This window comes from Phoca vitulina, unplaced genomic scaffold, assembly GCF_004348235.1.
Source record: "Phoca vitulina isolate PV1807 unplaced genomic scaffold, GSC_HSeal_1.0 scaffold82, whole genome shotgun sequence".
Lineage (NCBI taxonomy): Eukaryota > Metazoa > Chordata > Mammalia > Carnivora > Phocidae > Phoca > Phoca vitulina.
In genome coordinates, this window is record NW_022589785.1 from 4,163,764 (window position 1) to 4,179,996 (window position 16,233).

At 46.4% G+C, this 16,233-nt stretch overlaps 1 protein-coding gene and 1 long non-coding RNA gene across 11 annotated transcripts in view; one reads left to right on the plus strand and one right to left on the minus strand.

The window, feature by feature from the left end:
- MTMR3 (myotubularin related protein 3) overlaps window positions 1-16,233 on the plus strand; it is a 138,397-nt gene that overhangs the window by 117,878 nt on the left and 4,286 nt on the right. For 4 of the 10 annotated variants that reach the window (XM_032395209.1, XM_032395201.1, XM_032395200.1 and 1 more), the window contains 11 exons: window positions 1,825-2,030; window positions 2,562-2,693; window positions 3,566-3,677; window positions 6,138-6,333; window positions 7,149-7,334; window positions 9,804-9,974; window positions 11,058-11,203; window positions 11,998-13,414; window positions 14,572-14,682; window positions 15,136-15,224; window positions 16,019-16,045. In XM_032395209.1, the coding sequence (XP_032251100.1) occupies window positions 1,825-2,030; window positions 2,562-2,693; window positions 3,566-3,677; window positions 6,138-6,333; window positions 7,149-7,334; window positions 9,804-9,974; window positions 11,058-11,203; window positions 11,998-13,414; window positions 14,572-14,682; window positions 15,136-15,224; window positions 16,019-16,045 (2,793 nt within the window). The remainder of the gene's footprint in view (window positions 1-1,824; window positions 2,031-2,561; window positions 2,694-3,565; window positions 3,678-6,137; window positions 6,334-7,148; window positions 7,335-9,803; window positions 9,975-11,057; window positions 11,204-11,997; window positions 13,415-14,571; window positions 14,683-15,135; window positions 15,225-16,018; window positions 16,046-16,233) is intronic. The other 6 variants (XM_032395202.1, XM_032395204.1, XM_032395205.1 and 3 more) reach the window with 3 other exon arrangements.
- Window positions 1-16,233, minus strand: part of LOC116626074 — a 93,270-nt gene that overhangs the window by 3,461 nt on the left and 73,576 nt on the right. The window lies entirely within an intron of this gene.

The window sequence follows — 16,233 nt, forward strand, 5'->3', positions numbered from 1 at the left end:
TTAAGCGTCTGCCTTCAGCTCAGGTCATGATCCCGGGTCCTGGGATCGAGCCCCGCATCGGGCTCCCTGCTCGGCGGGAAGCCTGCTTCTCCCTCTCCCGCTCCGCCTGCTTGTGTTCCCTCTCTCGCTGTGTCTCTCTCTGTCATATAAATAAATAAAATCTTAAATAAAAAAATACTAGACACTTCTAATAAATGGAATCATACAATATGTGGCCTTTTGTGACTGGCTTCTTTCACTTAGCATAACATACTCCAGGTTCATCCGTGTTGTAGCATTTATTGGAACTTTATGCCTTTTGATTGCGAACTACTTTTATAGCTTTTTAATTGCTAAAATTGCCTAATAAATTCCTAAGTAGGAAAAGACTGGATTTATATTTATTTATTTATTTATTTATTTATTTATTATTTTAAAAGATTTTATTTATTTGACACAGAGAGCACAAGAGAGCACAAGCAGGGGGAGCTGCAGAGGGAGAGGGAGAAGCAGACTCCCTGCTGAGCAGGGAGCCTGATGTGGGGCTCGATCCCAGACCTGAGCCAAAGACAGATGCTTAACCAACTGAGCCACCCAGGCGCCCCAAGAGACTGGGTTTTAGTATCATCGTTTTTTTTTTTTTTTTTTTTTTTAAGATTTTATTCATTTATTTGACAGAGACAGCGAGCGAGGGAACACAAGCAGGGGGAGTGGGAGAAGCAGGCTTCCCGCTGAGCAGGGAGCCCGATACGGGGCTCAATCCCAAGACCCTGGGATCATGACCCGAGCTGAAGGCAGACGCTTAACAACTGAGCCACCCAGGCGCCCCGGTTTTAGTATCATCTTAAAGTAGACTTTTGAGTAAGATTTCTGGTCTTAATTTTTAAAGAAAAAAGGATCTATCAAAAAAAATTAAAGGATCAGAGTATGGCTTATTGAGGTTTATGCTGTTCCTTCTAAGAGCTTAAGGAAAGGTAGCTGGTGCATTGAGCTATCTGCCTATAATAAGAGCAATTTGTGAGTCATGAAATCTCAGGAGATTTTGTAGAGTAGTCCACTGTGGGTCAGGTAGGTGTTTGAGTCCCAAAGGTGGGACCTTGTTTTGAAAAGAATCCCAAAGCCAACCATAAGTGTACAGTTGCTGCAGTAGGCCCTCAGAAGTTGTTGTGGAAACAAATTTTTCTGTGTCAGCATCTATTATGCCAGGATATTCAGGTGCAGTATTAAAAAGGAGAGATTAATGTTTCATTATTGAATAGCAGATTTAGTGTAGTATTTGTAGATTATTTTTTTACCCGATTTTTCAAAAGTAAATTTTAAAGATTCTCAAACATTTACTTTATGAATATAAATTTTTTCTTTTCTTTTCTTTTTTTAAAGATTTTATTTATTTATTTGAGAGAGAGAGAGAGTGAGATAGAGCCCAAGAGGGGGTAGGGTCAGAGGGAGAAGCAGACTCCCTGCTGAGCAGGGAGCCCGATGTGGGACTCTGTCCCGGGACTCCGGGATCATGACCTGAGCCGAAGGCATTCGCTTAACCAACTGAGCCACCCAGGTGCCCTAAATTTGTTTTTTCTAAGAGCACACATTTATCATTTTGTTGGTAACTTTACAAAGGTCTCTAAAATGATAAGATTTTTGAGAAAGATCCAGATAGGTTTTGTTGTTTCTTGTTGCTCTAGATGATTTCTGCCCTGAGAGGACTTGAAGCTAATCCATACTCACCTGTATTCAAGCTCTTCGTTAAGGCATTTAAAATCCACTACCTTACTTTTGTGTGAGCACAGAGCATTGGAATGGGGCCACTGAGATGGAGACAATTGTTGTGTCTTGTTCCTTGCACAGGCACCAGAGTAATGGAGCCGTTATTGCCCGCTGTGGACAGCCGGAGGTCAGCTGGTGGGGCTGGCGAAATGCTGATGATGAGCACCTGGTGCAGTCAGTAGCCAAAGCTTGTGCCTCTGACTCCCGATCCAGTGGCAGCAAGCTGTCGACTAGGAACAGTTCTCGAGACTTTCCCAATGCGGGAGACCTTTCTGATGTGGAGTTTGGTAAGATGCTCCCTGGATCCAGTGGCAGCAATTTTTAGAGTATCTGTGAGAACTTTTTCTTGAATGGCCTTTTCCTTGTAAGACCTATAATTTGTTCTATAGGAGAGAGAGGGTGAAGCTTTAGTTGATGGGATTATTTGAGGAGTCATAGGTCTTGACAAAGAACCAGAAGACTGTTTCAGACTTGGCTTAAGAGGGCTAGTGTTGTTGGTTGTCTTTCTAGTCATTGTGACAAGAATGGGGTATATATATGATAGGGGACCTGGAATTTCTCCAGACCATGGCAGGAGACACCAGACTTCATTAAAAGACTATACATGTAGACATGAGATAAAGGAGATTGTAGGCAAAACAGAAGATAAAGAGAGAAGTCCTATGTATCGAGGGTTCTGGTTAGGTGGGTTTCACTTAATTGAGGTTTTTGTTTGTTTGTTTCTTGGTATTGCAATAGGTGTTTTGGGTTCTTATTTTGCACAATTCTGGGAGAGATGGGTTCATTTAGTTTTTCATCCCCACTCCTGATGTTCCTAGATTCTTCTCTGTCAAATGCTTCAGGAGCAGACAGTTTAGCCATCCAACCGCAGAAGCTTTTGATCTTGGATGCACGTTCCTATGCAGCAGCTGTAGCAAACCGAGCCAAAGGAGGAGGCTGTGAATGCCCAGGTGAGGTATATGGTGCTTTGTCCACTAACATTGTTCTTGTGAGTCCAGCCTAGTTTCTTTTCAGGGAAGAAATGGAGGAGGAGGTGCAGTGAAACCAAATAATCTTCCTTCCTAACCTTTAGGTGATAAAGAAAGTAAATCCTCTCTGTAATAAGGCCTGTTCATGTTTGGAAGCTGCTTCTTTAGTGGCTCAATTTCTCAGCCTTCTAAAAGATTTTGTTGCCTTTGACAGTGGGTTTACTCATCACTGACCTCACAGAAAACTTCCCACATGGCTTCTACTTAGAAAACCTGGGGTGGAAATTGAAGCAGTAAATACAGAGCTCTAGCAGGGCACCTCTGTCCTGACCTGTAGCACCCCCACTGTTTGATTGCTGACTTTCTCCAAGGGGGGGACCCCTTCGGTGCCAGTTGTGTGCTGATAGAGCAGGTAGAGGCTCCAAGCTCTGTATTCGGATGTGATCTCAACTGGAAGTTAAAAACAGTTGTATGAAGGTGAAATGTGAATGCATAAAATGCATTGTTCTGCCAGGTTCTTTTCAAAGAGATTCCAGAGCTGAAAGTTAGATGTGGCCCAAGAAGTCAACCTGGGTGAGATGGAAGGCTTTAGCTCTTTTTCTTAAAAAAGAAGAGCTTCTGTTTTATGTCCATATCTTCACAAATCTAACTTTCCTTTTCGCAAAAACAGCTAAAATTCAAGCACTGTTTTTCCTTTCATAAAAGGACTAGACTAATAGGCATCCAAACATTGCAATTTCGTTAGTTAGCAACTATAATGGATTTGCTTTATAGCCTGTTTGCTGCTTTTAAATTTGGCCATGTGGGCTTTAAATTCAGCATATTTTTGTTCTCTTTATTGTTATTCTCTGCAGAGTATTACCCAAACTGTGAAGTCGTGTTTATGGGGATGGCAAATATTCATTCAATTCGGAGGAGTTTTCAGTCTCTGCGGTTGCTGTGCACACAGATGCCAGATCCGGGAAAGTAAGACCTTGGCCTTAGCTTTCATTTTGCATTGCCCCCCCACCTTTTTAAATGAGTTTGGAGGTGTCTTTTCTTCTGTTTCTTGGTACACTTCAGTTTTACTTTTAGTCCCTGTGGGCCTTCCCCTTTCTGTGTTAGGAGCACAGTAGCACAAAAGAGATGCTGGGAGAAAAATCTAGCCCTTTGAAAGGTTTAAAGATGTGGAGCACAAAACAGATCTCAGTCCTCAGAAGCCCTGCCTTCTTGTTTTTCCTGGGACCTGTTCTCTTCTACATTGTTTTTGGCTCATTTTTAATTCTTTGGTTTTTGACGTCCTGTAGGTGACACTTATCTGCTGTGAACTGGGTGGGACGTTTTACTTGAAAGTCAAAATTTATTCATCATGTTGAAAAAAAGGGTTAAACTTTCTTTAAACTTGCCATTCAGTGAATTCCTTTTACATTTGCTTCTGATTCCTAAACTACCCCTCTTATTTATTAAGAACATTACCACATTTTTATTGCTTATTAAAAATGAATGGCTGGCATTTGTAGTGAGATAGGTGAAGTAACACTCCTTTCCCCTAAGGGAACTGGTTGAATACAAGATAAATTAGCAGGAATGGTCTGTAAAACAAATATGGACAGATAAATATTTAAAAGCCCCTGTTTTACTCTTTCAGGAAGCCAGAAATGGTGCCAGAGAAGACAGAATTTTCTCTTTTCTGGTGTTTGTACTGGAGCCCATAGCTCTTTCCCTGGGTTCTATTCAGTAGCTCTGATCACATCAAGTTTTGAAGAATTCCTTGATTTATTCAATCAGATGGCTGCCTGAATCACTTGTACTAACTCCTGGTAGTAAGTGATTAGATTCATCACAGTTGGAATCAGCCCAGAGAGTGAAGCAGTTGTCTTTGGGGAAAAGGCCTGACCAAAGAATGAGCTTGCTGCTCTGCTTTGGGGATTAGCAACTTGTATCTGCTACACATTTACAGAAACCAGCCAGTAGTGCTTTCTTCCACAAAGGTGGGGCGTAGAAGGAGCCTGGCTAAGGTCTCAGAAGATCTGCTACTAATTGTGTGACTTTGGCCAAGGGGCTTAATTACTATGGATATCAGTTTTCCTATTTATAAAATGATGAAAGGGACAGAATCAGTACTACCTGATCACAAACATCTTCCATATATTAAAATTCTTTCTTAAAAAGCTCTTTTTTAAATCCAGAGTCAGAAAGATGTAATTGACCCTCACCTGGTCCACATGAATGTCTGGGATTTTATTAAGGAAAAAGGTAATGCTTTGCCTCTATTTGGCAGCAAATCATAAGGCAGTACTGAAGCCTTCCTTGTGAGTCAAAGGAAGGCCTGGTAGTGATGATATCAGCTATAACCAAGCCTCTCAACACTTGCTTGAGGCTGTGGAACCACAAATCCGATCACATTTTGGAGAAATCAGAGCTTTTGGGGGTGGGCATGTAGGGAGTGGAATCCATGACAGGGCACAAGAAACAAAATAACACAGTTAAAAAAACAAGCATGATTAGGGCGCCTGGGTGGCTCAGTCGTTAAGTGTCTGCCTTCGGCTCAGGTCATGATCCCAGGGTCCTGGGATTGAGCCCCGCATCGGGCTCCCTGCTCAGCGGGAAGCCTGCTTCTCCCTCTCCCACTCCCCCTGCTTGTGTTCCCTCTCTCACTCTCTCTGTCAAATAAATAAATAAAAATCTTTAAAAAAAAAACAAGCATGATCAGCTTGTGATTACTTCAAGGGGTAATTCTTGGGATCTGATACTTGCTAAAGGTCTTTTCGAAAAAAGGTTCTTCTAGATCCCTGCTGAATCCAGTCTATGTTAAGTCCAATAACACCATGTAGTGATTGGTATACTAATTTATATGAGTCTTCAGGCATTAGCTTGGGCTCAGTTTTAGTCCATAGAAATTCAAGATTTTAGTGGTAGGTGTTAGGGTGTGCGGAGCAGGTGCTGTTGTCTGCACTGTTCTTGATTGTGGCATCTGGCTTACATCTCCTTATAGGCATGTATTTGTGTGAGTTTTCTATACTTTTTTTTTTTTTTTTTAGAACTTGTAGGGCGTCGTTGCTGATCATTAAATATAAGTACCTTCTGTTTTACAATGTCATAAGTGGCTTCATTTCCTTCAGAAGACTCCAGAAAGAACTGCTTATACTGGATATATAACTACCATGGACTGAAAAATACTAGATATTCTCAGAAACTAGCCATAAGATTTTTGGAACAAAAATTCTATTAATTACTGTCCTATTTCTAAAGCTGTCTTCTATTGCATAATAGGGCTGAAAGCCTCATCTTTGTACATGCTTTATAAAGACAGAGATTTGTTTGTTTTGGCAGTGTTTTATTTGGAGGGAAAGATCTTTGGGACTTGCTTTTTAATTTCACGGGTATTTGGCATGATGCAGTAAATCATAAAAACCAGCATTTCCTTATCCCCTTCTGTTTTTATAGTTGGCTGTCAGCTCTTGAAAGCACAAAATGGCTCCATCACCTGTCTGTGCTTCTGAAGTCGGCACTTCTGGTAGTGCACGCCGTGGATCGTGATCAGCGGCCGGTATTAGCACACTGCTCAGATGGCTGGGATCGCACTCCCCAGATTGTGGCATTGGCTAAGCTCTTGCTGGATCCGTATTACCGAACCATAGAGGTGGGTGGATCCAAAGAGTAGGATTTGGTACGTCAGTATGAGTGGGAGAAACCTTGGAGGGTTTTATGATCAGTTTTGGTCTTGGTGGTTAGGCCTAAGGAAAGTGAAATTTGTTTTAAAACCCTTGCTCCTTTACCTTGAGCTAAATTGTGGTGGTGCCTCCCATAGTTCCTGTGCCTTTTAAAATGGAGCAGAGTGTGTATAACAAGGTATTGAGAAATACAGACATGTTTTCCTTCGCAGTGTATCTACTTGGAAAAGTTTTGGCTACCCCAGGAAAATGGGGCTACTGTAGAAGGATCTTGGCATGCTCATTATGATAATGGGTCGGGATATCACTACAGTGTTCTGTGGAGAGAGAGCTCTACTCTGAAAGAACCACATGTTGGGTTAAAGATGTAAGAAAAGCCATAAAGGTGCCCTAAAATATGTAAATCTGGGGGTAGGGAAAGCTATTAGAAATAAGACTTTGTAAGTATAACACGAAATACAGAAATAAAATAAAAATAAAAATAATTAAAAATAAATTTAGAAAAAATGTGGCTTTTATACTGTATAGTGAATGAAAGTATGGATTCAGGAAAGGCTTAGATAAATGTTTAGTACCCTTTTGATGATTATGGAATGGAGTTGAGGGAAGTGGGAAATTGCCCTAAGCTCCATTCCATGGAGCCCTTGGCTATGGGGCTGGGTCAGGGCCTCCTGTTGGGCTTACTGGGAGTTTGCTAAAAGGGATTATTGCTGTTAGTCCTGACAGGCTCAGGGCTGTCATAGTCTCCAAGTACGAATGGTCTCTCCTGGGTGTTTCCCTGCAGGGTTTCCAGGTCCTCGTGGAGATGGAGTGGCTGGATTTTGGCCACAAGTTTGCCGACCGGTGTGGTCATGGGGAGAACTCCGATGATCTGAACGAGCGCTGCCCAGTGTTTCTGCAGTGGCTTGACTGTGTTCATCAGCTTCAGAGGCAATTTCCTTGCTCTTTTGAGTTCAATGAAGCATTCCTTGTGAGTTTGGGCTTGTAATTCTTCATTTTGGGGACCTTCTAAAATTGTGGGGGTATTAATGCAAATGTTAGCGGGCTACTTTTCATGTGAAACTATGGATTCTTTTTAGAATTTAATAAGAAGGCATTCTTTGTCCCAGTTTTAATTAAAAACACTAAGAAGTGTGTGTTCATTCAGTGAATGTAGGTGTGTTAGGTTTGCATAAAGTCTTTGAGTTGTTTTAAACTTAGTTTTTTATTTTATTTATTTTTTAAAGATTTTATTTATTTATTTGACAGAGAGACACAGCGAGAGAGGGAACACAAATGGGGAGCGGGAGAGGGAGAAGCAGGCTTCCCGCTGAGCAGGGAGCCCGATGCGGGGCTTGATCCCAGGACTCTGGGATCATGACCTGAGCCGAAGGCAGACACTTAACGACTGAGCCACCCAGGCACCCCAAAAAGTTTTTTTTTTTTAAATTGAGGTATAATTGACAATATAACATTAGTTTCAGGTATACAACATAATAATTCTACTGTTTGTGTATATTATGAAATAATCACAATAAGTAATTAACATCCATTGCCACGCAGATTTTTTTTTCTTGTGAGAATTTTTAAGACCTACTCTTTTAGCAACTTTCAGGTATACAATAGAGTATTATTAACTATATTCACCATCCTGTACATTACATCCCCAGGACTTATTTATTTTATAGCTGGAGGTTTGTATCTTTGACTGTCTTCATTTTACTCTTTGGCACTGTTTCATCACACCTTTCTTGAAACCCTTTCTTCATTTGACTACCAGCACAAATTCTGCCTCACTAGCTGGTCTTTTTTGTCTCCTGTGCTACTGCTTAATACCTTCCCAGTGCTGAATGTTGGAATGCTCCAGGACTCAGCCTCCAATGTGCTTCTGTATCTTACTGCCTCTCTGGGGATTTCATCTAGTCTGATGGCTCTGATTGCTATCCATGATTCTCACATTTATAATTCCGTCTTCAGCTCAGATCTCTCCACTTAACTCCAGACTCACATACCCAACTGTGACTGCTCAGTATCTCCACGTGGATGTCCTAATGGTACTTCACACTTGTTCAAAACTTGGTTCTTGATTTCTACATCTCCCCACCCCAAAATATGATCTTCCAGAAGTTGTCAGCCTCACCAGGTGGCAACTCTAATCCTTCCATTTATTTAGGGCAGAAACTTATATGGCCTGCCCAACTCTCATCCTCCCCCTTTCACACTCCACGTTCAGTCTGTCAGCAGATTCTGCAGCTTTGCTTCCAAAATCTATCCAAAACCTGATTACTTCCTGCTGTCTCCACTGTTCCCACGCTGGTCCAAGGTAGCACCATCTCCTGCCCCAAGAGTCAACCCAGCAACTAGAGGGATCATTTTTTTAAAAAGATTTATCCATTTATTTTAGAGAGAGCACACAAGCAGGGGGTAGGGGGAGAGAGAGGGAGAGAATCTCAAGCAGACAAGCAGACTCCCTGCTGAGCACAGAGCCTAATGTGGGGCTGGATCTCACCACCTGAGACCATGACCTGAGCCAAAATCAAGAGCCAGCCGCTTAACCCACTGAGCCACCCAGGCGCCCCTAGAGGGATCCTTCTAAAACATGATTGAGACCGTATCATTCCCCTGTTTAAGAACCTCCAATGACTTTCCATTTCACACAGAGTAAAAGTCAGTCCTTAAAATGGCCTGCAGAGGTGTCCTAGAGGTTACCTGTCTAGATTCATTTTCTACCATTGCTCTCTTTGTGCAATGTCCTTCAGTTACACTGGCCTCCTTCTGTTTCTTGGAAATCGCAAGCACGTGCTCACCTCAAGACCACTGTGCTGGCTGTTGCCTCTGCCTGGAGCATTTCCCCCTCAGATATCTTCTTAACTTGCTCTCTCACTTCTTTCTCCTGCTGTCCTGCTTGTGCCCTGTCCCGCTCACCCTGCCTTATTGTGGTCCACAGCAGTGGCCACCCCTCCCCCACAGCTAGAGCCAGCTCCATCAGGGCAGGAGAGTTGTCTGAGAGTTGTTGCCTATTCAGGACCCATAGAAATGTCTGGGGTATGTCAGATGCTCAGGAATGCTTTGTTGAGTGAAAAGTTATTTAGAAGTGTGCTCTCAGTTCAGACTTGCATTGTACACTGACCTGCTCTTGTACCCGGGTGATAATGATCTGTCACTCTGGAGTGTGGCTGTTAACTTAGGACTTGCCAGACTGGTTGCCAGGGAGGCCAAGAGAAATGGGGTGCCAGTGATCTGTCTTTGCTCTTTTGACTCAGGAATGCTAGTGGTTGGGGTTGGCGCTCTGGGGCTGGTGTTGTGAGGAGGCAGCTCTTCCGTGGCTTACTTGGTTCCCTCATCCTTATGGAGTGTGAATCCTGAGGTGCTCTCAGGGATGTTGGGGAAGAGGGGCTCAGCGGGGCTACCCTTCCCCTGGAGAACATACATGCTATGGCTGGCTTTTGGACTCCCACAGGTGAAACTGGTGCAACATACCTATTCCTGCCTGTTTGGAACATTCCTGTGCAACAACGCTAAGGAGAGAGGGGACAAGCACACTCAGGAACGGACGTGTTCTGTGTGGTCGCTGCTTCGGGCAGGCAACAAGGCGTTCAAAAACCTGCTGTACTCATCTCAGTCAGAAGCCGTATGTATCCTTCAGCCTCTCCTCTCCGACCAGCAGAAGGAATTTGGGGCTGGAGACCTATGGGCGCCGTTTTTGGTAGTGACTGTTTTCTCAAAGGCATCTCTGTTGTCTCTGGGTGGGTGGGTTCCCTTTTTTTCCATCTGTCCCAAGGAAGGCTTGTTTCCTAGTGCTGCTCTGATCTGCTTCTAACCACTTCTTGCTCAGGGTGGTTTGATTTAATACACATCTCTATTTTGCACTCCAGACACGAATCTTTTCTGGCACCTCTGTCAGAGCATAACTCACTCCTGGCATGTTCTAACAAGTGGAAGGGGAACCTAAGTCATCCCCTGGGTGCCCCTGCAAGCCCCCAGCACCCTTCCAGTGTCCTCAGGTGATGATACGCACTGCAGCTCCTGTCTCCGAGAGCAGAAGAGTGTGTGTGACGTTAGCTTGTGTGTCGGTGTGATTTTCTGCCCCCGTGGAGAACTGGCAGGCCCTTTAAGACTTTTTTCTTCAAAGGGACACCTGCTGTTAAGCAGAGGAAAGGAGGCACGCACATCTGTGTTGATACATGGTAACATTCCTTTTGTCAGAATGCATCTCAAATTCTAAAGAAGTCAAAAGGAAGTTGATCAGAGGTTATATTGCTTCACTGGACTATTAATATGCTTCTCACTACATTTAAGTAGTCAGAGGAAAGATTTACACTAACTGCTTCTCTCTTTGCTTCACTGCTGGGGAAGTCATAATACAGGAAGAAATTCCCTTCTTTTCACATGATTAATTTAAATGATCCTATAAAACAGGTTTGACAGTGTCTTCTGAAGCCACGTTTTTGTACCAGGAAACACAATCACCATCTAGTGGAATGACTCACCTTCGTATGAAGTAAAAGCAACAAATTAAGCTGATACGAAAGTCAGTCATTCAATAAAGGGGACCTAAGAAGTAATTAATGAGAAATAGATATAAAAAAAAAATCCTTTAGATTTTCATGCCCACAAGAGTGCAGACCTGTTGGGTGTTCCAGCTTGGTGACTGTTCTTGACCCTCATTTCTTGTTGGGACTTGTTTAAACCTGTATCCCCACTGCTCTCTCAGGTGCTGTACCCTGTATGTCACGTGCGTAACCTGATGCTGTGGAGTGCAGTGTACCTGCCCTGCCCATCCCCATCCACCCCCGTGGACGACAGCTGTGCACCATACCCAGCCCCTGGCACCAGCCCTGATGAGCCGCCCCTGAGCAGGTGAGCCCAGGGTTGATGCTGAGGCCTCAAGTCCTGCATGGGTGTACTTCTGTGTTGGGGCACATCCAGGCATGGTTAGAGATCATGATGTTGTCCGGCTCCACAAGTCTCGCTTAGATCTCTCAGGTTTTCTCAGAGAAGGTATAAGGGTTTCAGGGTTCGAGGCCGTAAGAGCCTCATTTCCTGAAGGGCGTTGGGCCCTACACTATATTGTTCTGCTGCATGCGCCGAGCGGTTTCTCAGTGATGGAGCAAACCTCTGGGTTCCTTGTGACCCTCTGGCTTGAGTTTCAGCCACTGCTCTGTGCTCCTGCCTTTCCGCTATCATTTGTCTTTTTGGGGTTGAAAGGCAAATGCCGTCAGATGATATAGAAAGTTCGGCTTTGCCACTTGAGAATTAACTTTATTAAATTCAGACTGCTAAATACATTAATTTAAAATATTGTAATAGCAGAAAATCAGCAGTGCTACTTTCCTTTGCCACTAGTGGAGAAACAGAGCAGTGTTATGAACGTTTTTTAAACATAGTATTTGCTATTTGTTTCTTTGTATATATGGACACAGGGTGGGGCAGGGCGAATTGGGTAGGTTGAGAGGAACTTTGCCGAGTAGAAGGGCCCATCCTGGAGCTTTTTGCCTTTCTGTCCGTCTGAGCCTCACTTTAAAAGATGCCAAGGCTCTTTGAGTAGCTACAGTGGACCCAATTATGAAACAACTGCCTGTTAAAACTCATTGTCTCCTACTTTCCTCTGAACAGCCTCAGATTCTCATTTCCCTCGAACTCCTTTTGTTTAGGCTACCAAAGACTAGATCATTTGACAATCTGACTACAGCTTGCGACAACACAGTGCCTCTAGCCAGTCGGCGCAGCAGTGACCCAAGTCTGAATGAGAAGTGGCAGGAGCACAGGCGCTCACTGGAATTGAGCAGCCTGGCTGGTCCTGGGGAGGAGCCTCTCGATCCCGACAGCCCGGGCAAGCCAACCAAAGTGCTGGGCGGCGCTGAGCTGTCTGTTGCAGCTGGAGTGGCCGAGGGGCAGATGGAGAACATTTTGCAAGAGGCCACCAAAGAGGAGAGTGGGATAGAGGAGCCTGCCCATAGGGGGAGCACTGAGATGCAGGAGGTCAAAGAGGAGGCTCTTTTAGAAAAGGAGATCAGGGTGAAGACCCCTGAGGGCTCGGCCATTATCTTTCCTCAAGAACTAGAACTGGGTGATGCTGCTCTGGCGAACCATCCAGGCACTAGCCTCTCCGTGTTCTCACGGGGTATTCCTGAGCAGCAGGGTGGGCACAGTGTTCTCCCCCATTTTCTCCAGGAGTCCCCCAGGGGAGAGGATGCCCAGGAGGTCCCTGTGGAACAGCCCCAAATAGGAGCTATTACAGAAGATAGGGAGGAAGCGTTTCTTCCAATCCCAGTAGATGCAAAAGTTGGCTATGGTACCTCACAGTCAAGTTCTCTGCTGCCCTCCCAAGTCCCATTTGAGGCCAGAGGACCAGAGACGGACAGTTCAATGGACATGTTAATAGAAGATCAAGTCAAGTCAGAAAGTGGGCCCGAAGGCCATCATAGACCTTGCCTGGTCAACAGTGGCTGGTTCAGTGGCAAGGACATGCTTCCTCAAACCATGGAGCCGCGGCCTTCAGAGAAGAGCCTAGCTGAGAGGCCCCAGGTGGGATCTGTGGTCCATAGGACTTCCCCTGGCAGCACCCACAGCCCAGCGCATTCTCCTTGTGCCTTGCCTTTAGCCGAATGTAAAGAGGGGCTGGTGTGCAATGGTGCCCCAGAGACCGAAAATAAGGCTTTAGAGCAGCCCCCGGGGCTTAGCACCCTCCAGAAGCACCCCACCCCCAACGGGCACTGCACCAATGGGGAGGTTGGTAGGAGCAAGGACTCACTGAGCCGCCAGCTGTCCGCGACGAGCTGCGGCTCTGCCCACTTACACTCGAGGAACTTGCACCACAAGTGGCTGCACAGCCACTCGGGGAGGCCATCTGCAGCGGGCAGCCCCGAGCAGCCTTCCCGCAGCCACCTGGACGACGATGGCATGCCTGTGTACACGGACACTATCCAACAGCGCCTGCGTCAGATCGAGTCAGGCCACCAGCAGGAAGTGGAGACCCTGAAGAAACAGGTTCAGGAGCTGAGGAGTCGCCTGGAGAGCCAGTACCTGACCAGCTCCCTCCGCTTCAATGGGGACTTCGGGGATGAAGTGGTGAGTAGCCCACAGTGCCTCCGCAGCTGCCCACGGAGAGGGCACACTGAGGCGGGCGCTCTTTGTGCCGGTGCACGGTGATTGGTACAGATTTCTAAAAGAATTGGAAAGGTCCAGAGTAGTCCTGTTGAGAGGCTGGAGCTCAGCCTCCGCCATGTGAATGGCGGTCTGCGTGGTGGTCTTTCCCGCCTTGCTTACGTGCCGCAGGTGTCCTGTTGAGGCAGTTAGAATAAGGAAGAGAGCACTCAGTATGTGGTCGGTCAGATCTCTTTGGAGAGAGGATCATGTTTTAAGGAAGGGCATGAGCTCCTGGGCAGAATGACATTAGAGCAATGTCAAATATTCCTGTCAAATTGTAATGCCTGTCCTACCCCAGTAGCTAGTAAACTGTGAGCCCCCCCCCCCCCCGCGCCCCAAACACAGGCTGTAGCTGTGAAAGTTTAGTTTAACAAATGTTTGTACCTGCCCTGTGGCGGCTGATGGCAGAAGAAATGGGGAGAAGGGACTGGTTTCTGGCACTGTGGAGGAGTTAGCACTGATGGGGCCTGGTGACTGGAAGTGAGGCTACGTGAGGGGGAGGTTCTCAGGGAGATGCTCTCCTCGCTCGCTGGGTCTGACTTGATGTGTTCTGAGTACAAGCGGGAGCCTGGCTCTGAAGCAGTCAGCGTACATGAAAGGCGGGCTCATCCAACGACTTTCAATTCAAACTGACTTCTCGGTATTTCCTTCATACTAATGGTGGTTTCTCATTTTCCCAAAGAGTCCTTCAGAGAAAGGAGGACGTGCCCAAAGCACTCAGTTCGCACACGCAGATGTAAGTGGCAGGGCTGGAGCAACAGACTCACTGGAACAGCTGACATTCAGTTCACACGCCTTCCTGGTCGTTTCTGCCCCACTCACTTCCTGGAACCCAAGGCCCATCTTTTCCCTGCAGTCACTGCACACAGCCTTAGCCCTGTGCATCTCTCTTCCACCTGAGTTCAACCCTGTCTCTGCACCTGCTCAACCCGTTTCTTGATGGCTGAGGCGCCAACAGATCTGGCAGCCCTAATGCTCAGGCCCGCCTGAAGTCCCCAGTGCTCTCTTCTTTACCAAGCCCTTTCTTCTCCTGGGAGGAGCCAGGTTCATTCTGTTCAGCTCTGTTTGTTTGCCAACAGACTTCAATCCCCGACTCGGAAAGCAATCTGGATCAGAACTGTTTGTCTCGCTGCAGCACAGAGATTTTCTCTGAAGCCAGCTGGGAGCAGGTGGATAAACAGGACACGGAGGTACAGGCTCAGCCCCTGTTCTGAGTGCCGTCCATGCAACTGTTTTATGGTTCTTCTCCACCCCCATCCCTGTCCCGTGCACCTGGCCAAGGAATAACCTCATAGCACACTTAGCCTTGAGCCTCTGTGAATCCCCATCAAGCCTAGAATTTCTGAGCCAGGGAGACTCAGCAAGCTGGTCCTCTCTCCTCCTTGCCTCTGTGAACTGGAGTCTTGCCGGCTCTCATAGTGACCCAGGGTGCTGCTGCCTGATACTTTATCTCAGGGGAGTTTGGAGTCCCCTCTAGGGAAACGATTTGGACGCCTTTCTTGTATTGCTGACATCAACCTGCTGGGCTGCTGCCACCGGAGCCAGTATGGTCCTTGTGACTCTTGCCGCCCCCAGCACGGCTCTGCTGGCTCCAGCTGCATGGCCCATCTCCCGTGACTGACCTGGCCCCTTCTGTTTTACAGATGACTCGCTGGCTCCCGGACCACCTGGCCGCCCACTGCTATGCGTGCGACAGCGCCTTCTGGCTCGCCAGCAGGAAGCACCACTGCAGGTGCCGCTCGAGGGTGTGGTGGGGTGGGGTGGGCCAGGGTTTGGAGGCTGAGATTTGGCCCACAGGGCCTGCAGCTTGGAGAGATGCAGGCGTCTGGCTGGCGGTGTCCCATCTGAGGCAGATCCTGGGCTCTGTAGGCCCCCAACTCATCTTTTGTGCCTCTGAAATTGGTGTTTGCATTTCGTGGGGTTTTTTCCCCCCAATTCGGAGTGATCATGACTAAATTTTAAAATGTGCAAATGATGTCCCCTTTTGTTCTGTTTTGCTTCCTGGATTAGCAGAGCAATAGCCACCACCCAGACTACCATTTCTTATTCCTAGAATACCATTTCTTCCCGTTCAACATGGCTGCTATGAGCAAAAAAAAGTTTTCCTGCTATGGGCAGGGAACTTCATTTTCCTACTCCTTACCCGGCTTCCTGACCCCAAACTCGTTTTCCTTGTGCCAGTAGTGAGGAGACCTAGCTATGGGGACTAGTAGGGACAGCTGAGGACATAGTCTTCAATCCTTAAGGCTCCTGACTTCTTTCTTCTTGGTTGGGGTAGTTAGTTGCTAGAGATGCTTTGCCCCAGCTGGGGTGGTGACTGACTGGAGGATGTTCAGTGTTCTTGGGATAGGAAGTTCATCTGAATCCTGACATTGCTCACCCACGTGAGTGAACCCAGGTAGAAAATGGAACCACCTCTTTGTCTAGTAATGATGCTTCAGGACTGTATATCTCCCTACCCTGCCCCCCCAAGCCCAAATGTCTTTGGTTGGCTTCTCCTCTGAGCTCTCTCTCCCCTCCTTGCAGGGACACTGACCGTGTTGATCAAACGTGGTGAGCATTTGCAACAACCTGTCTGTGATGTCTGCACATCTATAATAACTTCTCCACACTAACGCTGCCATTTCCCCCTCTCTGCACTCATTGGGACGAAGCCTGGGGCTGGGAGCGTAGGCAGGCAGGTGGGCTTAGGGGGAAACCAAAGCAGCCGACTGAGGAGAGATTAGGGCCGAGTCAGGCTG